The sequence below is a fragment of the Aspergillus bombycis genome (assembly GCF_001792695.1).
Source record: "Aspergillus bombycis strain NRRL26010 chromosome Unknown contig00037, whole genome shotgun sequence".
Taxonomy (NCBI): Eukaryota; Fungi; Ascomycota; class Eurotiomycetes; order Eurotiales; family Aspergillaceae; genus Aspergillus; species Aspergillus bombycis.
In genome coordinates this window covers 251470-276213 of record NW_019170039.1, presented here as the reverse complement: position 1 = coordinate 276213, position 24744 = coordinate 251470, and the positions used below count along the sequence as shown (strand labels likewise).

Genomic DNA, 24744 nt, shown 5'->3' with positions numbered 1-24744 from the left:
TCACACCCATTATGTAAACCAATATCAAATGCTCATTTACTTATGATATTCTTTGCATTTCTTTGTTTTCCTTTTTTCCCTTTTTATTTTTTTATCGGGAGGATTAACCGTGTCTGAACATCAGCTAGTAATTAATGGTAATGGAAGAACTTCGGAAGGCGTGCCACGAGGCGCTGTCACCGCGGCATTCGACTTCCACTTTCCCAGAAGCGCATGCAGGGAATATTGCACTTCCTGAAGAATTAGATCTGCTATGGCAGGATGTGTCATCGCAAGGGAATACAAGTAATCTGGACGTAAGCAAATATCCGCGTGGATCATATTAAACATAAGCATATACTAATGATGCCTTAGGTATGCGAAAGTCTCCTTGTCGCATATAACTTCTTAAAAGCCCGGGGCCCGAAAGACCTGTCCGGTGCTGACCAGGCTGCTGCAAATAATATATATGCCTGGGCAAGCGATGCTGCACTTCCGTCTCCCATCTATGCTGAGACAGAAGAATCCTCGGATGGTGAGTCAAGATTCGCCTTAACCAGACGGATAGCTGTTCTAACCGTCATAGCAGAACAAAAAGATGCTATCCTGGAAGACCAACTAAGGTCGAGGATCGCCCTGTCGGTGCTTTCCTTATTGGCTGAATCATTCCCAATATCCAAAGCCGAGAGTGTGGCAGATGTTGTAATTGCATTAGCCAGCTTCTCATCTATAGAAGATCCATGGACTACGGAAGAAGCATTCTCATGTGCCACTACCCTACTGGATACTTTCACTCCAGCGACTGCTACGAACCCAGACATGAATACTACATTCTGGCCCGTAATCGAAAGGATCCTCAAGGACAGAATCCGACCACTGTTCGCAAAGACCAGAAACCCAGCCATCACCTCTGCAGGACGCAAGAACTTCCACCCCGTGCCATTACCCCGATTCGACGCCAGTATCCTAGACCCAGAAACCAAGCCATGGAAAATCCAAGACATCTACGCCACAGCCGTCCTCTCCTGGATAATCCAGCAATACAAAGTACGCCGCCCCCGTCTTCCTCACCATAACCACACCACTAACAACCACACCCAGCCCACCAACCAAACCAACCTCGAAACTCACTTCCCCCTGCTCGTCCCCCCAATACTAGCCCTAATTGACGACGACACAACCACCATCAAAACAAAAGGCTGCACCCTGCTCCGAAACCTCCTAACCCCCATCCAAGAAACCAAATCCCCCATCCTCCACCGCACAAATCTAACCTCCGTCTTCGAAGACGCCCTCAAACCCTGTCTCCTCTCCCTCCCCACCATAACCCCAGAACCCGACTCCATCAGCCTCCTAAAAGAAGCCTACCCAGCCCTGCTCACCCTCCAAAAAACAACCTACACCCTCACCCCCTCCCCACAAACCAAACCGCAATCCAGCAAACTCGAAACCTACATATCGCGTCTAACAACCACACTCCGAGAAAACCTCATACCATCATTCCACCACATCAGCTCAACGAACCCGACCTCGCTATCCCCGGACTTCGCATCATTCCCGTATCCGCGGCTCTCGACGCTGCTTCTGGAGCAGGTGGTGGCTCTCCTGGGAGAGCTGGGGATCCATACGACGAAGTTCCTGCGGGAGATTGTTCCGCTGGTGCATGATACGCTGGCGAATCCGTTTGGGCCGGCTTATCCGCCCATGCTTTTGGGTGCGGTGGAGGTTGTGAGGGTGGTGGTTTTGAATGCGCATCCGCGGGTGTGGATGTGGCGCGGGGAGATATTGGGTGCGGTGTGCGCGTGCTGGCTTCATGTTTGTGAGGAGGAGAGGGAGATTGTGGATCGGGTTAAGAGGGGTGGCTTGTCTGGGGGTGAGGGTGCGGTTATGGAGAGGCTTAAGAAGGAGTTGAGGGGTGTGGTTTATTTGCTGAAGTTCGCTTTGCGGAATTCGATTCAAGAGGATGGTGGTGAGGGTCAATTGGAGGCGAAGGAGAATCTGGAAAAGGAGTTGCAGGAGCTGGTTGATGCGGAGGAGGGTTTACGTGGTTTTCTGTTGGAGGAGATTGATGCTAATGATGGGAGCTTGTTTGGGGAAGCATAGGTGGTTGGTTTCTAGTTTATAGAATAGAATGTCGTTAGAAATGATGATTTGGTAGATCTAACATGCTAAGCTAAGACTTGTGAACGCTAATACAGACATGATGCGTATGGGTATCGCGTCATTAATTTATAATTCATGAATCGTGGCACAGAAATGCACAGCTGTTTAAATGTCAACCCGCTGCTTGAAAAGACTCTTGCCTCTCAACCATTGCCGGTAGCGCTTGTAGCGCTTCATTTCATGATCCTCTGCCGAAACTGTGAGTCCTTCGTCCGATATATTGAGGAACTCGGCGTAGTCTGCCATATTGAGATCCGCGTTGGCCTTGAGAGCGGAGTCTTCAATGTTGCATTTGTTGACATACTCAATTAAATCCAAGTTTGATTCGCGCTCACGAGCAGAGGTGGCCGTAAGTTGATCCCTAGAAGTCACGACAAGAGGTACCTTCAAGGGGTGGTTGATATAGCGTTCATACTCCTCTGCCTCCGCGGATGTGACCGATGGGTTCAAGGAGTCATTCACCAATTGACCCAAGGTCCACTGGGCGATTTGCGCTTTGCTAGGTGCGGAGCGCTGAGTGTAATTGCTGGGCTGCGAAGCCCCGAATGATGAGTCTTTCATGATCCCAGACCCTTTATTGGCAGAGAGACGCCAATTTGGCACAGGAGTAGCATTATCAAAACGTGTCCTTTCCGGACGATCTCGGACAAAGTCTGGCTCCTGTATTTTGACGCTCCGCTGTTGCTGTTGACGTTCCCTGTTGATCTGCTCGTTTGGGATTCGAGCCACAAAAGGACTGAGATCATAAAGCGCCCCTGACGAAGGACGGAAGGGGAGATAACGAAGGGTAGAGTTCATCTTATAGGAGAAGATCTTTGAAAATGATGAAACAGCCAATGGTCTATAGTATTCGAGCCAGTAATCATCATACCGAGATATTAACTCCTTCGGCGGGGATGGTGGCGGTGGCAGCTCTTTTTCCTTAAGATTATCAGGTGTATACCAGTTTATATAGTTGGGCCGTGATTTATTTGACCAGGATTTTGGATTAGCGTGGTGCAAGTAATAGTCGGTTGATAGATCCCAAAGCATTGGCTGACCCTGCGAAAAGATATAATTGCCAAGGAAAAGATTGTATGCCTCCTGTCGCTGTGCGTCCAGAAAGGAGTTATTATAGTACCTTTTGAAACTCTCCACCATATCTCGTGAATGGCTGCTCCATTGATTGATCTTCCGGTACGTGGCCATGGTGTTGACTAGATGCGAACCTCCATATTGGATCGCAATGGTATCACCGTGGTCATGCCACATGTCAGTAAACAGATTGACCGCATCGGTGTCATATTCCACCGTTGTCCCTTGGATAATTCCGAGCGCATGAAGCTGGTGGCCAAGGGCTCGTTTTCCAATCACAAATTGAGCGGCATTGGTGCGATCCAGACAATCGATACAGTTTGTCCTCGCAATGCCATTTTGTAGCCTTAGGCCAGACTCTGCATCATGCCCATTTTTGAAAAATCCGGTCTTGGGGATAATCTCGCCCGCAATTTCTTCAAGTGTTCCTATAACATCCTGATCACGGCTCTTCGCGGCTCGACTCATATCCCAGGGCTTGTAGATCAGCTTTTTGTCTTCCGGCAGGAATTGGTTGAGATAATTTATGGCGTTCGTGTATTCCTGAAGAAGCTTTGACTCTCGTGGGGTGCGCTCTCTGGACTTTATCAGGTTCAGGACATAGATCGGGGCCCCATATCTCTCAAACAAATTATCAAAATGCAACGCTGCCGCAGAGTAGAATGGGTCGACCAGGTTTAACTCGATACCGGGCTTCGGAGATACGCCAGAATTTTCCTGCGTCCAGTAGAGAGGAATGCTTCCCCGGTGCTGGACATAGGAAGTGTAGAGAGGATTTGCATAAAGGTCGGGGCCGGCGGCGTGGAATGAGGTGGTTGTCATTTCAGACACGATTTGCTCAGTCTCCACGTCATTGGCGACATAACCCAGATCGTTGGCACCTCGCTTCAGGAAGCGCGCTCCCGCAAAAAATCGGGATCGGCGAGCAATAATCGTGATGTAAACCAAACGGCCGTATATAGACATCTTCGCTTGTTCAACATATCCATGAATGATTGGCAGACACCACTCATACGGGTTCTTCAAATTCTCGATAGCAGGGCTAAGAAGGTGATGATTCCATATGAACATTGTGTTGTAGTCTTGTTGAGAAGGCGTCGGGTAGCCGTCTTGGTGGGCTCTGCGTTCCCGACAGATATTGCGCTGCAATGTGTGGGTGATGTCGTAAGAATAGCTGAAATAAAAGGAGCGAGTTAAGTCAAGGTTATTCAGAATAGCGATATATCTAGCCTCTTCAGGGTTCTTATCCGGTCTGAGCTTTGAGGTGCTCGGGTTGGTCAGGGAGATCAACTCAGTCCCATCAATTTGGTAGATATAATGGCCACCGAGCATAGCAACTTGGCTTCTCTTAGTCACGAGAAGCATATAGTATGTGCCGGTAAACTTAATGAATCCCAGCATAGCCCAGGCACTGCACCTCAGCTTTAGGCCACCCGATATCTTATTGCCATCGTCAATAGCATCTAGTAACTGACTCATCTCTCTTTTGCTGTACACAATATCGTCTTCAGCAACGTTCAGATCTCCTGTCTCGGTCGTTCGATCGATCTTCAAAATCCTGAAGCGGGTGTCTGACAAGTCCATACCAACCATATAGAATCGTGTTGCCGTTTCATACAGAGAGAATTTATGCATCCGGTTGATGCCTTCTTCGCTGTTACCGAAGAACATCGACCGGCGCTTTTGAAGGGACGTCGGCGTAGAGTCTCTCTCGAAAGACGTCGCGATACATGGCTCTTCATCCTCATCACCGCCATCATCACTTATGGCAGTTGCAGACGGTGGATTGTATGGCACTGGAGCGTACGGAGAGAGCACTCTGGTTGGGGGGGTCGAGGTATCTTCTTGATCGGGGAATTTCCAGTCCGCTTGCTCGTCGGATACTTTGTTGCTGGATGTGGATTTAAACGATGCATCTCCGCTCCCTATATTTAAACCCACTAGTGAGTTTGCCAGGCTCTGATCAGCAACTGATGGGGTCCTGGCCGAGCCGTCCTCAACGGTTCCTTCAGCAGGATCGCAAGGACGGGTGATTTCTTCAAGACTCTCCATGTCTGTGGACTGGGGAAGACGGAACTAGACATCAAATGCTAGGGCACGAGATTCTACCAGTAGAATCTATAAAATCATTGTCAATAATCACCATGGTTTGGTGGTGAAGGGGGGGTGTCCCAAAGAAGAGTTGAAGGAAGAAGCAAATTTTGGTTTGTTGTTGATGTTGATTGAGATAAGATAAAAGACGTCATGTGTTGTCTTACCTTACGATACTTATAATACGCTCTACCAAGCTCTAAGTGCAACCATAAGTTGTAACTTACGGGTACTAGTTTGGTACTGGTTGGGCGCCTACAATATTCCACGGTTGCAGTTGGGTTGATGAGAAATATATACCCACCAGCAATCAAGAAACTAGACGTGATGACAAGTCTACAGCCCTCCTGGAACTTGACCTCTGTCAGAATTCAATACTAGTGGACATCTGTTCAGTTGATATTTTTCTTTAATCCATAAAAGGAATCAAGTAAGATTATAAACACTGGTGAGTTGCCTATCTTGTATACTATTTGTTAATTCTCTCCTTATATTCATCTATTCGAATCCCCGGAGGACTAGACATAGCAGCGATATAATTGTATTTAACTTTTCAAGTATTCCAATTTCCAGATAACAATTGGCTTGGTTCTTGAACTGTGCCTGGCACACATTAGTGTCTCTAGTCTTTTCAATGCCGACGGGAGACCGGTCCATTGTTGCGAAGGTGGCAGGCAGTCTCATGACCTCCCCCGAGTTGAGTCTATACAAACCACTTTGTTGGGCCCGAGGATGATAAGGAGTACATGATATGAGGATCTCCTCGCTGGCATTGTGCAGTTCTTCCATACCAAATATAGAATTACGATTTCTACTATCTCTTCTCAGAGCAGCATTGCTTACTTAGATAGATATCCCCGTCCCATATAGCCAAATAATAGTTAAGTTTGACTTAGAAGATGCATGCAGAAATATCAATTGTCTAATATGCTAGATTCCTCCATATCATATATGTCAACAAAATCCACCATAGAAGGTAGTATAACTCAACAGTCCAACAAGTCTTATCCCGTTAGGCTCATAATCCGAACAAATAACGCTTAGACGACATCCATGTGGAAGATGCCATAGACAGGACCTAAAGAAACTAATTAACCAGATAACCAGAGGGGCAGCAGTATGAATCAATACCTTTTCCTTTATACTTGACGTCTTTGCAGCCATCACAGGTGGCAACGTTGTTGTTCCAGCATCCCTTATCCGTGAAGATGGACATAGAGACGGGGGTGAAATCGTGGGCAACGAATTTGAACGGTGGTTTGCCGCGGATAGGGCCCATGCAATTGTTTGAGTTTGCAGGCGATGAACCGGCGTCGGTGCAGTGGCCATCGCTGCTGCACAGCTGAATCCAGCCGGCCGAAGCGCTGGCAATGAAGAGCGAGGAGAGGAGGGTCTTGAATTGCATGTTGCTGTTCTTTGTAGAGGGTGGCAGCTGATGTTGGATGTTTGCGAAGAGAGAAGTGTAGTGGATGGTACTGGGATATGTCTACTCTCAGAGGGTTGGCTGCCTTTTTATGTACAGAGAAAGAGGTCCTAACATCCTAGATCTGTACCGAATGCTTTGCCTTGTTTCCCTTTGTCCTGGACGCCTGAATGTGGCCATGGTCCGTGAGATCCACCTCTGTAGTCATTCACATGTTTGACTACCTGTGTTCCTACTGGTATACATATGGTTAGAATACACAAGGAAGCACTATGTTATATATCATAGCAACTGCATTTCTGTTCACTATCCCTGACCTACTTCTTCATATTCCTCGTAAAGTTCTTGGATAATGAAAAAAATGAATAGCACTGTATGATTGCCAAGGTACAGAGTTGTATATGACATGTTGTTAGAGACAGTAATACTGTAATATGGAGCTTCTAACCTGGCCTCCCAATTAGACCTAGCTTCTATGAGCCCTTACTCAGACCTAAATGAAGGCTATGTTTCCCAGCTGATTCAGTCTTGGATGATAATGGAACCTCTGTAGCTTTAGCTAGCCTAGCCGTCACATACATATCACGGGATTGTAAGAGATATCAGTCCTGAATTGAACGACCATGCCTAGTGACTCTATATGCCATAGTCTGGTATGCTACTGCTGTTGTGTTTGCAAAATATTCAAAGTGTTTAGGGGGTAATTCGTCGCGCTATCATGTCAATCCCCTAAGCCAGCATCCTTAGGAGGTTCTCCGAGGCTCTTCCAATCCGAGACATACAGCAGGTTAACCCCTTGGCATAACATAAAATTGAGGCTGAGATGCCTTGATCGACAGCTGCCAAGTCCTAGTTCCATGGAAGATACTGCCCCAGCCTCGTTAAGAAAAATGTACTCCGTTTCAACCTATAAACCAGAGATAGTACTAAATCCGGACTTGCACATTGACGATGTGACCAATCACATCCAGAGTAATGCCCGAGGCTCCAGTTTTATACGTTTTATACACAGGGTCAATTAATAAAAGCCTATATAGTACTAAATCTGGACTTCTAACTTGATTGCGTGGCCCCCAAAGATGCTCCAGTTTATACAGAGTGTTAACCAATAGTGTTAAACCTGGACTTCCACATTGACGACGTGGCCAATCAAACCCGAGATTCCGATGTTGTGAGCCGGAGAGGTCGGTCTTGAGCATATCATCTGAGAAACCCTTCCCCAGGTCTCCAAGAGCCCCTGTGTCCGGGCCGGTACTATTGAATTTTGACTAGCCCTTCTGTCACAGTCTGTAGACATGCACTGCCCCCGTCCCAGTCATCTCCAGCTGATCTGTCGTCGGATCATGACCCTCCAGGGCTGTACTACCACAGCAAAGCAGCGACTGATGCAGGAAACTGGAAACAATGGTCAACGTGGTTGTGATTATGTAAATAGACTTGTTCATATGAGTGCTCATGTGAGGAGTCCCGAGAATCTCGCATCGTATTCTGCGAGGATTTACCTGCCGCCGGTTCACCGTACATGGCCATTATGGAATACTTGAATTGTATAGGTTAGTATGATCTATGGTCGGTTCCATATCATTTCACGTATCAGGCAAAGCACCGGATGGAAAACCGCGATTGAATAGGCAGCCTACATCAGCGCCTTGATCGGTGGAGGCAAGGTGTATCTCTCGGTGTCATATACTGCGATGAAATCGTTTCCTTCTACGGATGCCATTGCACATCAGGAAATGGAGTCCATTCCATTGTAAGGTATCCTAAACTGACGAGGCATATATGACAACCAATTCTCCCCATCGCTCGCATCGATTATTTCGTCCTGTATTCTGAAGCTGCCAGTGGATCGGGACGAGGGAGAGCTGGACCACGCACAACAATGGCTCGGTGAGGGTTTTCTGTGGACCTGGGCAAAACGTACTAGCACCATTAGTTCGACACACGCAATCCCGGTTTGCATGAGGGTACGTAGAAGATTTTATCCATTTAGACAGTTCCTTTCTATAAGGTGGTCGGGTTTCAGAAGATATTCATCTGAATCTCAATGGGCATAAGTGCTGGACGGCATGATGGAAATAGGAGACGCATTGATTATCCTGATCGAGAAGATGCGATGCCTGAAAGGCTGCCCTAGATGCTAAAGATGTGCCAATATTCTGAATCCATCGAGAGACTACGTTAGTCTTCGTCGACCAATCTACATCATTGATTATCCTATCTTGAGACAGGGCATCCGACAGGATATGGATAGTGTAGGCTAACGTCTTCTGTGCGCCGCCTTCTGTCTCTTCTCAATCACATATCTCCAGTTCCTTTTAAAGCCAGCAGTAATGGCGTTTTGTATGCGTTGGATGAAGCTCGGCCATCTTACTTTCTTCTAAATCGCGTGTTCAATTGTCTCTCGACGGCCAGTATCCCGGGCTAGTTGGGTTTTGTAGAAGCCTCAAAGGCTCTGTCCTCCTTTCTCTTTGCCTTCATCGCCAAGTCGCTGTGGAACAGTGCAATAATTCCCTATTGAGATACTTAATTGGATGCATGTTTTGCTGGATCTTAATGCTTTCAACAGTATCCGGGATAGCAGTGGACGGTCTATACGTTGCCCACTACTTTCAGCAAAGGACGTAAATGGTGGATAGGTATGATAACGAAAGTTTTGTTCATGTCCAACAAAAATACATCTCAATTGCGGTGCCGAGCGGAAGCTAACGACGGCCCGATGGCGATCTCGCCCGCGGGTACTGGCCGGCGTGGCCGCTATGAGCCTCCGTACACGGGTGGGTAAAACTTACCCTAATGATCAGCTCGTTTAAGTGCATCTGTGTTGTTGTTTGGTGCTATGGTGCAGTTATCGGTGGTGTTTCTGCCGCTAATTGCGCAGAGTCAGCCAGGTGACCGTGTTTATTCCTGTTCACAGCGATCCATTGCCTTATTCCGATAGTTCTGGCTTACATCTTCATTCCACCAACCCTGCCTCTTGTATATGGTATCTGGCACAGCGAGCACTATTCTCTCCAACCCCGACAAAGACCAAATCCAAATAGGCTACCGTCGTCCAGCCCGAATGCTACGTTAGCATCGACAGTGAGATACCAGTGGCTGCAACTAGCAGTAAAATGTCCCGCAGTCAGAGGACACAGCGATTCGTCGACCATGGCGGGGGGACGAAATACTTGGATTAATCTAGCATTGATCCGGCACTCTATGCTTTTCAGACAGTGGCTTCCCTTGCGCAGCATGTAGCTGGACCACCGAACGCCAAAGGTATTGTAGATACGAGAGCCATGCCAAACTGTTTTATGCGGCCGGCGACCGCGGTGTTTGGTCATTGGGCTCCAATCTCATTCTCAAAGATCGCGGTGCCAGTCTTCCGGCTTTCAAAGTACCAAATATTCGGTTTGTACAGCAAGCGACACCGATTCTCGTCCCTACCATTGTTGAATCGTGGGAGGAGGAGGACGACGGACATACCCTACTTTTGTCTGAGAATCGCAAGACGTTTTCCCTTCCTAGAGTAGAGACTCGGATGTGGACATTTCGGGGTTGCAACCGTGGCGCCATTGCTCCATATTGGATAAGTACGACAGGTATAAAGCCTCTCCTGTAGGCTAGGATGCAACCTACAGTTGCTGCAAAACGTTACAATGTATTCACAGACGGGTAACATTTCCGTGAGCGGGCGATAGATCAGTTACTACCTGACTGAGGCCCTCGGTCGAACGTTGATCCTTGGTATGCAGTAGAAAGATCGACATTCCAGTTGGGTAGTATGGGAGAGAACATAACCGGCGGCCCTTAGAATTTACTAGACAGATCGAAGCGTCTGAAAGGCCTGACTTTCTGGGATGCGTGCAACGTAGTTCTTTTTCTGCAGCTTCTTGTAGGATCAATCCCATCTAACTCTATACAGTATGATTGACAATGAGGCATGCACGCTAAATAGTTGCCTTTTCCGTGGTTGGAATTGACGATCCGGTTGGCTCAACCAGGATACGATCGGCAGAGCAATTAGACTCCTATCTGGCCACACCTGACAAGTATCAGGATGCGAGCAATCGCACGGTGGGCGCCGGGGCTGAGAGCCAGTGCACGAATGACGGGCAATAGTGAACACCGTGAAGAGTGTGGAGGATCGCCTCCATCTACTACGATCACATACCAAAGAGCCAATAGCCTTCAGCTACTGCTACCAGCTCGGCGGGAATGCGCACGGATCACCGATGATAATGGTTTGTTTTTGAGACACGTCGAATGGCGTCTCCTTGCGACTGGACCTGTCTCCTCGCTTGTGGCAGAGCCTTCGGCCAAGTTCCCTTGATTGGGTTTTATTTAAGATCCCTTCGTCATCCCCTCACCCACGCTGACGGAGATGGGTGACCGCAAGAATTAAACGAGCAAGCAATGAACTCTCCGTCGGACGGGCTTCGGAACAATGTCATCGCCGTCAATGTGCTCGCCGTCGTCAGCATTGTGCTTCGATTCGTCGCTCGACACATCCGCCGAGTGACGGTAGGCGCTGATGACTATCTCATTGTTGCAAGCTTGGTAGGCCCGCTGTCGGTGACTCTGGCTAACGTCAATACTAACGAGATGTCCGGGTGTAGGCGTTGCTCTTCACAATCTCCGGCATTGCTCTGGGAAGTAAGGTGGGCCCCCCTGGGAGATCTCTTTCGAGATCCGTGCTGACGAGTCATATTAGTGATTCATTATGGCTTGGGATACAACCAGGTGGATCTCCCCGCTGAAAGCTCGCTGATGGTAGCCAAAGTAAGTCCTCTCGGTGGACCTAAGGGGGAGTTCATCATTGATAATCTCTGTTTGGTCTAGCTGCTCTATGTCTTTGAGATCTTTTACGTGATCAATCTCCTGACCATCAAGCTTTCAATCCTGATGATGTACCGCCGTATTTTCACCAACATCTCTCGTCTGTTTCGCGTGGGCGCGATGATCTGTGGTGCGGTTGTCACACTCTGGGCCACTGCTTTCGTGCCAGCCGCCATTTTCCAGTGCACGCCGGTAGCCAAGGCGTGGGATATCGACATACCTGGTCATTGCATCAGTCTCCAACTGGCCTTTTACTGCGTCGCGTTACCCAATATTCTCACCGATGTTGCCATTCTGTCGCTGCCCATTCGATCCTGTTGGCAGTTGCACAGGAGCATCCTCTACCGTCTATCTCTCATTGGTATCTTTATGATGGGCATTTTGTGAGTGGTCGTGCAAGGTTGTTGGCCACTTGGTGGACTGCTGCTAACCCATCCTCCTGCAAGCGTTGTCGGTGTGAGTATTTACCGATTTACCACTCTGTTCCTGTACTCACCACACAATGTCCCTGGTATGTAACAACTTCAGTATCTTCTCCAGCTGTCACAGGCGATGCAGTCCTCCTCTAACCGGGCCTGTGGATAAGGAACCATCGGGCCGTCGACGATATGGTCCGTCATTGAATGTGCGGTGGGTATAGTCTGCGCATGTCTGCCCACCATAACCCCGGTGTTACGGATCGTCTGCCATAAATTCAACTGTCCCTGCTGGTCAGAGGGACAGTCGGGTCCCCGGAATAATGTTAATGATGACAGTCCAACTCCCGCCCGTCGGCGCGTATTCAAGGTCTGGGACAGTGTTAGTTTCTCACAGGGGATCAGTACTCTACCGACCCAGGACACCCGAACAACCCTATGTGATCAGCGCTCCTTGATGAAATCTCCTGCCTCAGTGGAGAACAACGACGTGGAGTTAGCGCATCTCACGGCCTGCTCGACGGTGCCATCTGGTCGGAGCACATTAGGAGATTCGACCCTACCGCCAGGTCATGTATAGACCGATTCCATGGTGGTTCTTTCTCCTTTTCTTTGTTTTTCCTTGTTATTTTTGCAGCGAGTATTCTAAAGATGCATAGACAAAGAGTAAAGCATCTCACACTGCACAACACAAGGCACAAGGTACATATTAAGAAAGCTTCCTTGCAGCCCTGACAGGGCTGACAGTTCCGAAACCCTCATCTCAGAGTGATGGTCTACAATAACGAAGACCATATCCGGTATTACTCCAATCGTGAGTTAAAGTAGATGAATTTTTATTGAGCCCAGCCTTCCGAAGAACTTGAAACAAATACCGGCATATTATTTGTACTGCCGAGTTCACTTAATATGCCGTAAGATATGGCGATCCGACCCACCGAAGATCGATTGTCGATCGATCATCTCCCGTCCGTGTATATCACCCAGTGAAGAAACACAGTGGAGGTCTGTCAAGCTTATCACTTGCTCGACAAGCAGTAACCCATTGATACATACTGATAAAGAGGTCCGTCCTACCCCGTTCACAGGTAATTTCCGCACTAAATTCATGAAGATAGGTGGTGGTCAAGGGTACATTATCTGTGACAACTCACGTTAAAGTACCGCAGGGATCATTACAAACTCCCATCTTTGAGTGATATCCCGAATCAGATTGCTTAGAACGGCACAATTGATAGGTTCTCTACGAAAAAAAAATACGGTTCAGCCGTATAGTCGGAACGTTTTCTACGCGTACTATACGCCGACTGCGGAGCACATTGTGTGTGATATGGTATGGAGGTGGCTAGGTCTTTATATATCTTATCAAATCAACAGATACAACAAACTAGCACCATTCCCACGGCATACGGAATGCCTGAAAGTCAGACAAAGTAAGGATAATATCGAAATAAGGGAACTTAACAAACGCTATGGCATACTCTGAAATATAAAGACACTGGTATAGAGGATAAATGTTTGATTCTATCAGTGGCAAGAACAGGCTTGTCCACTTCGCCAACGCCCAACCCCTATGGGATTATCATCCATACCACAGTCCCAGCCACAGCTACTGCGACTACGACCGTGATAATCCCTGCCCCTGCCCGATCGCCAGTCGTGATCGGCTTAGGCTTGTTAGGCTCCTCATCATTATGGTGGTCAATCTCCGTCTCGGTAGCATTTGGATTGGACTCAATAGTCTTGGGCGATTGCGCTTCAAAGAGCATGAGGTTGCTCGTAATACCACCCAATGCAGCCATTTGCACCTCCAGTCCGGTCGGGCCCACCGGCTCAGTTGAATACCACCGTTCTCCGCAGAGGTTTTGGTCTCCCCCGGAACACTGCTTCGAGATAGCCGCGGCGGACCCTTGCAGCTTCGGCGTGATGCGCTCTCTCGTCGAGGGAACCAGAATGGCCGTGAACGCTAGCCACATGGCCACGTATCCCTTGAAGCAGAGCTGGTTCCGGTCGCATGTCAAGATGGGTTCGCAGGCGACTTCGGAGAGTACAACGCCGTTACCTTCCTTCGGGAAGAAGGTCGTCAATACAGAGCCGAGTAGGCCGTCGACGCGCTTGAGCCACTTGTCTGAACCGTTCGTCTGGTATTGTCAGCCAGCTTCCATACCCCAATCAGAGTACCCGAACTACTCACATGATTATACATGAACGCTGCGCCGGCGAGATACGTGCCGTAGTTGTAAGACCACTGCTGGTCTCCTGCATCGCTGCAGTTATTCAAATTGGACGTTGAGTCGGCGACATACCAGCGATCGGTCTGCAAAAGTGGCGTGCCGGCAGACCAGTCCCAGATGCGGTCTGCCCATTCCGCATAGGTCTCGTTCTTCGTGAACCGAGCAAGTCGGGCCGCAAGCTCGAAGAGCCCACCGTTGGAGATGGCGTTTTTCATCGTGTAGCCCTCCTGGTAGGGCCAAAGCTGCCAGCGCATGCCGCCGTTGCAGGCCGATTCATCCCATCGTTCTATTTCCATGTTGAACACCACGCGGGCAAGAGATGTCCACGAGGGCTTGCCGGAGATCTCCGGGAATCCGGCCTCGGAGGCTGTAATGGTTGCAAGACCCCAGAACATTTGGTCATCATTCCCCTGGTGACAGTTAATGATCTTGTACAGTAGTCTAGCACTTATAGACACAGCAGGGACCACGCACCAGCCAGTCGCTAACATTCTTCGAATAGTAATCATAGTTCTCGCCCGCCTGGAACATTAAGTCATGCGACACGACAGCGTTATAGGTGTCGTCGCCCGACGCCTGCCAGTACTGGATCAATGTCATGAACATGCTCCCGGCCACATACCATGTGTCGGTGAGCTTTCCGGGAATGCCTTCAGTTTCGTTCTTCTTGTAGAAATCCATCATGGGGGCAGCAACGGCCTTGCCAGCCTGCTTCAGGGAGTCTAGCAAGCACTGAGTCAGTACATATTTCTTGATCCATCATGTATTAAAGCCAGCCCTATACATACCGACATTATTCACGTCAATTCCCAGATCGGCTAGGGCCCCTTGCCCAGAGAGGAATACCAAGACAGCCAAGCCAACTTGGCAGAAGCTTAGACAGCGCATCGGTGCTCTGGGACCCGTCGATGTTTTACGATATCGAAATCGGATCGGGTGCGCGCATACCAGGTCTTTTATCAAGAGTCGTGAATAAACCGCTTTATGCCTGGCGAACCATGGATTAGAACTCCATGGACTCAAGGGCAAATGCAAATGGGGAAAAATTCAGGGGGATCATTCTTTAATCTCATTACTGCGAGGCTAATCCAAGCACCCAATCATTCCAGAACGGCGGGTCCAATTTCGCTTATGCAGTGAGAAACTGAGACATCCGATGAGGGCCATAAAACTAGTGATCCTTTATACGGCGCTAGCCTCGGAGCCCTAATTTTTTCAGGCGGGAGCTTCCGCTTCGCCTGACAGGGTCTGTCGCGAACCCTGATCATTAGCCTAAAAGGGGATCACTACCTGGAAGGCCGGGTCAGTCTAGGTCATTTATGGTATTTGTATCAAAGTGTGGGTATTTTGACCTGGTCTGGAGTACCCAATGGGTGTTTTCCATAGCACTGCCCACCACTAGTACTCCGGAGTATTCAACCATTCATGACAACCGTTAATCTTTAGTATCCTTCACAATTGAATGAGAATTTATGTTTATCTGAAACTGTAAAGGGAAGAAGAACACTGAAAAACCATTTCCCTCCTTCTAAGTGCAGTGGCTTACTCTGTACTACATACATTGTGGGCCATACTGAAGACGTGCTTACAAGTGACCGGGAAAGGGACGGACCCACGTGCTTTCTCTCCTGACCAGCCAATACCCTAAGCGCTGCAAATCACTCCAACCCTCAGACACCTTAATCGTTGAAGATTGAATGCACTAGCAAATTAAAAGAAGCATACTTTTCCTCTGGAGTACTATTTGTTGAATGATTATTGCTGCTATGAGCTGATAATATTCTACCTTGATCTTATCGCTCAAAAAAAATGACCTTGAACATTCATTGACCCAAGTCCGTTGGCATTATGGATCTCCCGTTCTATGAAGCTATTCATAGGCAGAGGAAGTAGAATAGACTGTGTCTGCCTCGCCATCGAGCTTGAATGTAGTATCATAGGCACTCAGGTTTAACTCGCTGTAGACATCTGGTCTAACATGCTAGGTTCAAGGGCCGCTGGGTGAGGCTTGTGGATTTCATGTCGATGCAATGAAATCTTAAAATTATATCAAGACCTATTCATGGAGTGTATGTTGGAGTAGAGGTGGCTGTAGTCTAGGATTAGGCTTGCATTTCTATCATCAGTGCAGGCTAAAAACAGCTCCAAGTATCTTGTGCAGATGGCATTGATCTACATTGCATGTCCTTATTATCAAAGCAGTAACAGTGAAAATACACCATAGTATAACTTAAGGCAGCCTTTCACAAATCCTGTTGTTTGGCTTACACGATATGATGTCGTTACGCATCGTCCAGCTGTGTTTATGGTGAGCGAACGAGGCAATAAACACGTAGATCGTGCTCGCCATCACTACTATGTGCAAGGCTATGTGATAATGCCGAGACAAAGCTGTCAACACAGTACATATTCTTTCATTTAGTACGTGAGTAACACGCAGCCTTTAACTGTCGTTTATCCTGCTTTGTTTCCTCCCTTCAGCTGTCTTCAGACTTTTGAATCTGGGGATAGACTCGACAAGAACACTTTTCACATTCATCGAATCCTCTAGCTTTCCACCACTGATTTGCTCTTCTCTAATATGCCCATCATGAACCCCGAGCCGATGGACACTGAGCCCAAGAGCAAGCCGGAGCCTGACCCCAGAGACGCGCCTTCATCAAACATATCGACACCACGACCGGAACAGCGCGCAGCCTCGACTCCAACCAGAAAGGCAAAGCGCTCCAAGCAAGCACGTAAGCTAAACCAGAACATCTCACTTTAGTCAACACGCTAACGAGGTCCACTGGTCAGACAAACCCGCTGTGTCGGGATCAGAATCTCATGATCTCCCCGACGCAGGACCGAACCCCAACCCCGCAATCGAATACTACACAAATCTCCCCGTCCAGCGAACCCTAGACTGGCAGACGGACAACAACAACCGCCCCGTGATACGAGAGCTCACGAATAACCTGTCGCGCCTGGCAGCGTTCGTTCAAACCCGCGGTACTGAAGCCCCCGAGCCCTGTTCGTTCTGCAGAGAGCATCTTGGCGTGTGGAAGTCCTGTATCATAGGCTCTGATACTACGGCCGACACGAAGATTCATGGGTCTTGCGCGAATTGTCGCTTTAGTAGACGTTACACTTGTGCTCATCGTGAGTATATTTTGATTATCACTCAGCGTGTCTTGGTACATGTGTTGATAGTCGTCGATTAGGTATTAACTGTGAGAGTTCTGAAGATATCGGCAGCTCGTCTGTTCCTAGAGAGGAGACTGATCCGTCGTCTGAACCTGTCGCCAGCCAGGAAGTTCACATCGCACGTCCCGTGTCGGATGAAGAGGCCGAGCGGTTTCTCTTGCTTCTGCAGCCTAGCTCATCTCAGGGCCAAAGTGGTCCCAGTATCCAAGGGCCGTCTAATGTACAAGGGTCTGGGCATTCAAAGTCAGTTACATGGACGAAGGGCCCAGAGCCTGGAAGTACTATGACTCGTATTACCGCAGCTTCTTCAGAGGATGGCAGAGTGAAGTGTAGACATGATGGCAAAGCGATACCCTTCCCCCTTAGACCCGAGGCCTTTCACAACCTCCCGTTGCTCAGACAAGCCCTCCTTGATATGACGCAGCACTATGATGTGATAAGACGGCGAATCGAGCAGATTGAGGGTACGGAGCCACATCGAAGCACGGTCAATCCCTGGGATCTTGTTAAGGGTGGGTGAGTTGGTTGATTGATTACGTCGTGTGGAATCTGGTCTTCAGGCGCGCTGGTGTCAGCTCGGAGGGTCTTTCAGGAGGGATGGACAATATTTGTTTTCTTCGTTGGTTTATTTCCTTTTCAGATGTTCGTCTTGTGAACATGTACTCCAAGACTCATGTAATTATGGGATACTGTACTTACTACTTCCATTGAACATAAGCATATTGCGTTTTGTCTGCTATCATGGTTCGGAACTGGCGTTAACAAAATGGTCCGGCAACATATATATATATGTTCCATTAAGATGTAAGATTGGCAGCAACACATTAAAGCCTCGCCTTCTTCTCCAAAGCCTTACGCCTCGTCCGAAGGGCTTTCGTCTCCTCCTGCAGCGCAAGACCCATCATGATCTCCTCACTTCCGCCCCCAACAACATGAACCCGGGCATCACGGCTAATCTGCTCAATACGTGCCCCCTTTCCAGCCTTATTATACCCAGCACCACCGAGTATTTGTTGGGCTTCCCTAACGCTTTTCTCCAGGGCCCTGGTAGACATCACTTTGAGCAACGCGGTCATACCTCCAATTCGGACATCGTCGGTGGGTCTGTCCTTGGTTAGTTCGATGATATTCACAAGTTGTTCCATGAATGCGTATGCGGGTTCGATCATGAGCCCGAATTTGAAGATCTTCGACTGTATGGCTTGTCTCTGTATTAACGGGGCGCCGAATGTCTCGCGCTGTGCGGCGTAATGGAAGGCATCTTCGGCGCACACGCGAGCCAGACGCAACGATGCACAGGCGAGGCTGAGACGCTCGGGGTTGAAGTCTAAGACAGGATCAGCCTTGACCGAATATGGTCTGATATGGTAATAGATGGAGTTACTTGACATGATGAGCGGAAAGCCCTTGTTTTCCTCTCCGATGAGGTGGTCTACCGGGACCCGGACATCGTCCAGTTCGATGAAAGTTGACCCTAGCACATTGCACATTAGCGGCCAAGACGAAAGAATCTCAATGACAAATAAGGGTCCTCACCACTTGCATGCACGCCGGAATTATACATCCTTCTTCGCGTCACGCCAGGCGCCGCCAGAGGAATCACAAGCAAGCTAATCCCACCCCTTCCAGGACCCCCAGTCCTCACCGCAGCAGTGCAATAGTCAGCCCAGATACCATTGGTAATCCATTTCTTCGCCCCATTAACAACATAGCAATCGCCTTCGCGCTTTGCCGTCGTCGAGATGTTCGCGACATCCGATCCAGCTATCAAACAAACCCCATCAGTATACAAAAGTAGCCATCGCTCCGGTGGGAACATCACTAACCATCAGGCTCCGTAATCCCCAAACAAAATCGAATATCCCCCTTCGCCACCCGCGGAAGCCACCTCTGCCTCTGCTCCTGTGTTCCAAACCGTGCAATGGGTGGACACCCGATGTTATTCCCACCCCCCAGTCCCCAAATCACACCTACGTATCCAGTGCGGATGAGCTCATCGGCGACAATGAGCGAGCACCACGTATCCCATTTCTCGCGCGGCACGTTGTTCGGGAGGGATAGTCCGGCGGCATCTTCGATCGTGGTCAGGGGATGAATGATTCCGAACCCCAGTGCGCAGTGGCGCCGGCGGACGGGTTCGGGGACTTGGCCTGCGGCTTCCCATTCATGGGCGTATGGTGCAATCGATGATTCTACGTAGTTGCGGACATAGGCGCGAAGACTGTGGTGGAGGGCGGTGTAGTATGGGTTCTGGATGTCGAGCTGGGGGAGCAAGGGCTCACTGTATGGGGCTGTTGGGGCGTGATCTTGGCGGGCCATGGTTTTATGACATGCGATCAATTAAAATTAAACAATCAACGGTACTCTGGGGTTGGATGTGGTGGCCGTTGGTTGTAGATCAGGGTCTCTTTATCTTATCCGGGGTCATGCGGGGAAAGCTTTCTTGCGACGTTGACCGAAACCGAGGACCGCGGACATCCTCCATGTGTCTTCCACTAGATACATGCACGTAAAGGCATCCTCTAAAATAGCAGGATTAAACATGATCCTTTGGTAGATGTGATCCAGAGAGTTAAGAGGGTATTATCAATTACCTAGTACAACATTCAACATTCAACAGCTTGCACGTGAGAGAGATGGGAGTTAAATTGTAATAGTAATATGCTTATTTCACAAGATTATCTGCCGTAATGATCTTCGACTTGCTTTGTCAAGTCTCCGATATATTTCATGTACGCAGCGCTTGATCAAGACAGATGTACAATGATGCAATATGTGAGCAAATATGCTAGTACTCCTGGCATAGCTATGGCTTTTGACACGCCCCATTAGGAGCATGGTGCCCTCTGAGCGACAGTCAGAATATTGTGCAGATGCTGCTTGACGTCGGACAAGCTCCAGCGCTTCTGGGGCAAGGGTTCCAGCATCCCACTGATGCAGGTCATCAATTCCTCGGCGATGGACACTTCCCCGTCATATTTCTCCTCCCCAAAATCAATCTTCTGTGCAAAATCACAAGGGAATGACGCACGTCCTAGAGCGGATCCTGTTGACTGATCCTGTTGACAGCGTGTCAATTCGCCTAGAACGAACTGGCGTTCCATCTTAGTGTTTAAGCGATACAGAAGCTCGAAAAGGATCACCCCAAGCGCAAAGACATCCAGGGACTCGTCAACCTTGTAACAGCCGCCCGTTTCTCCTGAGTTCTCGGCAATATCTACAGTGAGATGAATCAAGGGTGGGCGATAAAACTCTGTCCCAACAACGTGATTCACCTTCGTACTGTGCTGCAAAGAGGTACTGGGACTGTCCGACTGATGCTCATTCAAGTGGGAGATATCGGCAACTAGACCGAAGTCACCGATTCGAGGGTGGGAGTACCAGGAAGAAGATTCGTTATCTAACTGACAGGGAGAGCAGCCTTCAGGGTCTCGATAATCAGGACACGACAGAAAGATGTTAGCAGGCTTGAGGTCCCGGTGTACTATCCCCTTAGAGTGGAGATATTCGACTCCCGAGATTATCCGCAGCATGAGTCTCAATGACGGGGCCAAGTGGTAACAATGTCGACGTGGTATCTGGTCCTCTTTAACCTCACATGGTTGCGAGTTCAAGTATGAGCTAAGTGAAATGGGATGCAGTGACATCTGAATATGCAAAACAACTGCAGGAACTTGAGGCCCGCCTCGATGTTGTCGTTGTATCTGCAGCTTGGATGGGTCGTAGCTTAACCCATCCGTGAAAATATCGTCATCCGTCCCTCCAAAGGTAGATACCTGGCTATTGGTAAAAGCGTCAAAGTCACGAGGAATCGATTCAGTATCCTCGTCATCTTCAGCATCCCCAGCCGAAGCCTGGGAATATTCGAACACGACTCCGAAGCTCTCGCTGTCGCTCGGTTCGGGACCGGCCAGGGCGCTTTCCGTGTTCTCACTCTCAGCCCCAGCAGGGACCTCGTGGCTGTTTCGTACATAACCCGATACATGCGCCTGTTCCACCCACGCCCCGTAGTAGCGGACGACGTTTGTGTGCTCAAGTCGAGCCAAGGTTCTTATCTCCTTCATGATGTTTTCCAGCTGGTTCTCGTTTCCATCTTGCAATTGCTCAAGCCGTCGCTGGCTGATAGGGATCTTCTTTACCGCATATGGCTGTCCGTCAATATGGTTTTTCACATGATACACCTCTCCAAATGATCCACGGCCGAGGACTTTGACTTCGGCGAATTCCGTCGCATACCGTGATAAGTGGTTCTGTGGTGTCGGTAGGTTGCTTTCAAACAATGGAAAGCTTGCAGGCGAGCTTCCTGCGAGGTGTAACGATTGATTTGGCAGACTTCCTACGTCAAGATGAAGATTTTCTAAAGCCCTGATATTCTCTGCACTGGGGAGTCGTTTCCCGATATCTGCAAGGGATGGCCTGTACAATCCACGTTTTGCAGAGCCTGCATACTCTTGGTCTGGGTTACGTTGCACAGTATTTGAGGACTTCGCAGCTAAGACAACATCTCCAGTTGTTCTGCGCGGTGGTACACGCCGCTGAGCATCGTCTATGTTGAGATCCTCCAGTGCCGACATGCCAAGAACATCAAGGTTATCCCGATAATACTGCCTTGTCGTCCGCAGCTCATCTTTTTCAATTCCCCCGGCTATTACCCCGTGGGAGGAGAGAAATCGTGACTTATAATTATACATCTTTCTTCCAAGGTACTGGACTTCTGGCGAGTCACGTGTGTAACGCTTGTGTGAGCCTTCTTGTGCATTGAGAATATCCGCAGCCCGGCTCAGACAGTAGAATTCAAGGAGAGCAGCCGTCATCATGTTAGAATGAACTTCGGTATCGACATCAAGTTCACTGTTTTCATTTGCATCACCCGCGAGGCTTTCATAGCTGCTTCCTTCCAAAAGAGGAGGCGACTTCGTTCCCGTTCCGGGAGCCTTAGCCTTCTCGGCAGTAAATCTGCTTGATGGAGCATCTTCTTGTTCGTTCGGGCCCATATCCAAGCCAGAATCCTCGGACTCGGAGTCGGAAGAGAAATCTGCAGGTGACCTGAACATCGACATTTTAAAACTAATATAATTCAAACAGGTAGAAGCATCAGATTCGCGGCTACGCTAGAGCCACGTAAGAACATGACACTGGCCATCTAATAGCGTCGCTTGGAGGTACGGTAGCAGATACTGTTGCGGGTTTGATCAAAATAAAGCCTCCATCCAAACCAGGGAGCGCTACCAAATATCTGCAAGGGGCGCGATGGAAAGATTATGCGATATATAGTTTTCGTTGATAAAGACTGCACCAGTTGGGGCACGATGGCGACCTCGATAGCTTTTAAAAGCCAGCTCGATCGGCAAGCTTTGGAGTTGACAATTGTTGTTCAGAAAATGCCACGGTTTCTGGTTCCAATTGGTTCTCACGCAGCGCGGTTCCGTTGGCCTTGTCCGCCTTCCATTCGATTCTAAATTCCAGATGCCATCAACAGGGCGCACACTAGGCAACGCTCTTGACTCAGAGTTGCAGATTCCCACAAATCCCACCAAATCAAAGATCCGCTCGTGTTGATCAAACTAGGGTCTCCCGATGGATCGGTAAACTCCCTTGCCCGGTGAGTTCATTCGGCGTGGGCTTGGGCATTGTTGGTGGGATGTGGAATCCTTTCCGTGAGTCAAATTCAAAGTCCCTTCCAAAAGTGGACTCCCGCCATGCTGCCTTAGGCCGCCATCTCCATCCTCTGTCCTTTCCACCCCACATTTTGTCCACATATACCTGGGATCGGGCTAAAGGAGGTTTATCTTCTTCGGTTTTGTAAATGTACCTACTACATAGACACACGCCATACCCACCTTCACGGAATATATTCGGCAACCTTCGGCACCTCCCCCGGGTACTGCCGGTGTGATTCTACGCGGACAGATATATATAGTTCATGGCCTGATTCTATTCGGGATACGAGATACCAAGAGAACCACCCCACTCCCGTTTTCTACAACGTGATTATTGATATTTAATCGACATGCATGACCTCCAGAATACTTTCTCCTTGTGTTTTCGAGGTCAAAATCCCCAATACCTGCAGCAAGACCTGATGGAATCTTCAAAGACCACGTCTGATATTGCCATTGTTGGTGGAGGAATTGTGGGGTCCGCGCTGGCCTATTTCTTATCCCAGACTGACAAGAAAGTGGTTCTTATCGATCGGTCGTTTTCAGAGTTGAAAGGCTCGACAGGCCATGCTCCCGGCTTTGTGGGTCAATTCAATGAATCCGAGGTTCTTACACGCCTTGCCATTGAAACTGTGAGAGAATACACGAAGGTACCCGGCGGATTCGATGTTGTTGGAGGTCTTGAGATCGCTACCAGCTGTGAAGGCGTCGACCGATTAAGATCAAGATGTGAGTTGGCTAAGAGAGCTGGACTCCGTGCCGAATTGATATCCTCCGGACAGGCAGTTGGCTTAGCCCCAGACCTGGTCAATGACGACAACCAAATAGCTTTGCACTTTCCTGGTGATGGGGCTGCGAACGCTATCAGAATAACCTCATTCTACCAGAAAAACGCACAAACTAAGGGCGTCGAACTCATCGAAGCAGAAGTTACCGAAATCCAACAGGTCAATGGCTGTGTGAATGGTGTGATGACCACTTCAGGGCTCATCCCGGCGAAGAAAGTCATTATTGCCACGGGGATTTGGGCAACCAACCTTTGCAAGTTCGATATTCCAATTCCAGTCGTGCCGGTTGCACATCCATATATGTACGCTGAGCATCACACACCAAAATTACGCAAGGCGCCTTGGGTGAGATGGCCACAGCATCATGTCTACGCTCGTGATCATGGTACTTTCTTCGGCCTGGGCTCATATGATCATGCCCCAGTTCTCAATGAACCGAGGGACACTGCTATTGGTGATTGGATCGGGCAGTTTGATGAGACATTAAGCCATGCCATGCGTTTTATACCGGAAGAGACGAAGCTCGTTCCGAGAGAACGTTTCAACGGCATTTTCTCAATGACGCCGGACAATATGCCGTTGGTAGGAAGTATCCCCTCTATTGAGGGTCTATACATGGCAGCGGCGGTGTGGGTCACCCACGCAGCTGGAGCAGCGAAGTTCTTGGCTCAAATACTGGAAGAACAGCCCGTCGATGATGTTATCAGGCGAGCACTGGATCCTAGCAGATTCCAAGGAAGAGATATGGCAACCTTGACACAGGAATCTCTGAATGGTTACAACAACATCTACAAGACAGAGGAGAGCGGAGCACCCATGGTATAACTTACCTTCTGGAGGAAACGGTGTTTATTAGTCAAGTTGGTGATAGCTGGACCTGAGGTGCAGGCTTGTCTACAGCATCTT

At 48.9% G+C, this 24744-nt stretch overlaps 9 protein-coding genes across 9 annotated transcripts; 4 read left to right on the top strand and 5 right to left on the bottom strand.

The window, feature by feature from the left end:
- Positions 1-140: 140 nt before the first annotated feature.
- On the top strand, positions 141-2082 carry ABOM_006070 (Tti2 family protein; the record flags this gene model as incomplete). The annotated part of the gene is made up of 3 exons (XM_022533199.1): positions 141-296; positions 355-514; positions 566-2082. 3 exons carry the CDS (start codon positions 141-143, stop codon positions 2080-2082), a joined length of 1833 nt encoding a protein of 610 aa, XP_022389623.1.
- A 165-nt stretch (positions 2083-2247) lies between these two features.
- ABOM_006069 (phosphatidylinositol-3,5-bisphosphate 5-phosphatase) lies at positions 2248-5268 on the bottom strand (the record flags this gene model as incomplete). Its single annotated transcript, XM_022533198.1, has 1 exon — positions 2248-5268. One exon carries the CDS (start codon positions 5266-5268, stop codon positions 2248-2250), a length of 3021 nt encoding a protein of 1006 aa, XP_022389555.1.
- A 1079-nt stretch (positions 5269-6347) lies between these two features.
- On the bottom strand, positions 6348-6712 carry ABOM_006068 (uncharacterized protein; the record flags this gene model as incomplete). The annotated part of the gene is made up of 2 exons (XM_022533197.1): positions 6348-6385; positions 6439-6712. 2 exons carry the CDS (start codon positions 6710-6712, stop codon positions 6348-6350), a joined length of 312 nt encoding a protein of 103 aa, XP_022389556.1.
- Positions 6713-11131: 4419 nt separating this feature from the next.
- On the top strand, positions 11132-12550 carry ABOM_006067 (uncharacterized protein; the record flags this gene model as incomplete). Its single annotated transcript, XM_022533196.1, has 6 exons — positions 11132-11275; positions 11335-11371; positions 11430-11497; positions 11558-11937; positions 12001-12065; positions 12141-12550. The coding sequence occupies 6 exons, from the start codon at positions 11132-11134 to the stop codon at positions 12548-12550; spliced, it is 1104 nt and encodes a 367-aa protein (XP_022389557.1).
- Positions 12551-13541: 991 nt separating this feature from the next.
- Positions 13542-15092, bottom strand: ABOM_006066 (glycoside hydrolase family 76 protein; the record flags this gene model as incomplete). Its single annotated transcript, XM_022533195.1, has 4 exons — positions 13542-14111; positions 14165-14614; positions 14679-14926; positions 14993-15092. 4 exons carry the CDS (start codon positions 15090-15092, stop codon positions 13542-13544), a joined length of 1368 nt encoding a protein of 455 aa, XP_022389558.1.
- A 1702-nt stretch (positions 15093-16794) lies between these two features.
- On the top strand, positions 16795-17910 carry ABOM_006065 (DUF3716 domain-containing protein; the record flags this gene model as incomplete). Its single annotated transcript, XM_022533194.1, has 3 exons — positions 16795-16942; positions 17001-17345; positions 17408-17910. 3 exons carry the CDS (start codon positions 16795-16797, stop codon positions 17908-17910), a joined length of 996 nt encoding a protein of 331 aa, XP_022389559.1.
- Positions 17911-18214: 304 nt separating this feature from the next.
- Positions 18215-19709, bottom strand: ABOM_006064 (acyl-CoA dehydrogenase family protein; the record flags this gene model as incomplete). Its single annotated transcript, XM_022533193.1, has 4 exons — positions 18215-18717; positions 18775-18864; positions 18927-19154; positions 19217-19709. 4 exons carry the CDS (start codon positions 19707-19709, stop codon positions 18215-18217), a joined length of 1314 nt encoding a protein of 437 aa, XP_022389583.1.
- Positions 19710-20218: 509 nt separating this feature from the next.
- ABOM_006063 (putative protein kinase) lies at positions 20219-22450 on the bottom strand (the record flags this gene model as incomplete). Its single annotated transcript, XM_022533192.1, has 1 exon — positions 20219-22450. One exon carries the CDS (start codon positions 22448-22450, stop codon positions 20219-20221), a length of 2232 nt encoding a protein of 743 aa, XP_022389560.1.
- Positions 22451-23400: 950 nt separating this feature from the next.
- ABOM_006062 (NAD(P)/FAD-dependent oxidoreductase) lies at positions 23401-24663 on the top strand (the record flags this gene model as incomplete). Its single annotated transcript, XM_022533191.1, has 1 exon — positions 23401-24663. The coding sequence occupies one exon, from the start codon at positions 23401-23403 to the stop codon at positions 24661-24663; it is 1263 nt and encodes a 420-aa protein (XP_022389561.1).
- Between the last annotated feature and the right edge of the window lie 81 nt (positions 24664-24744).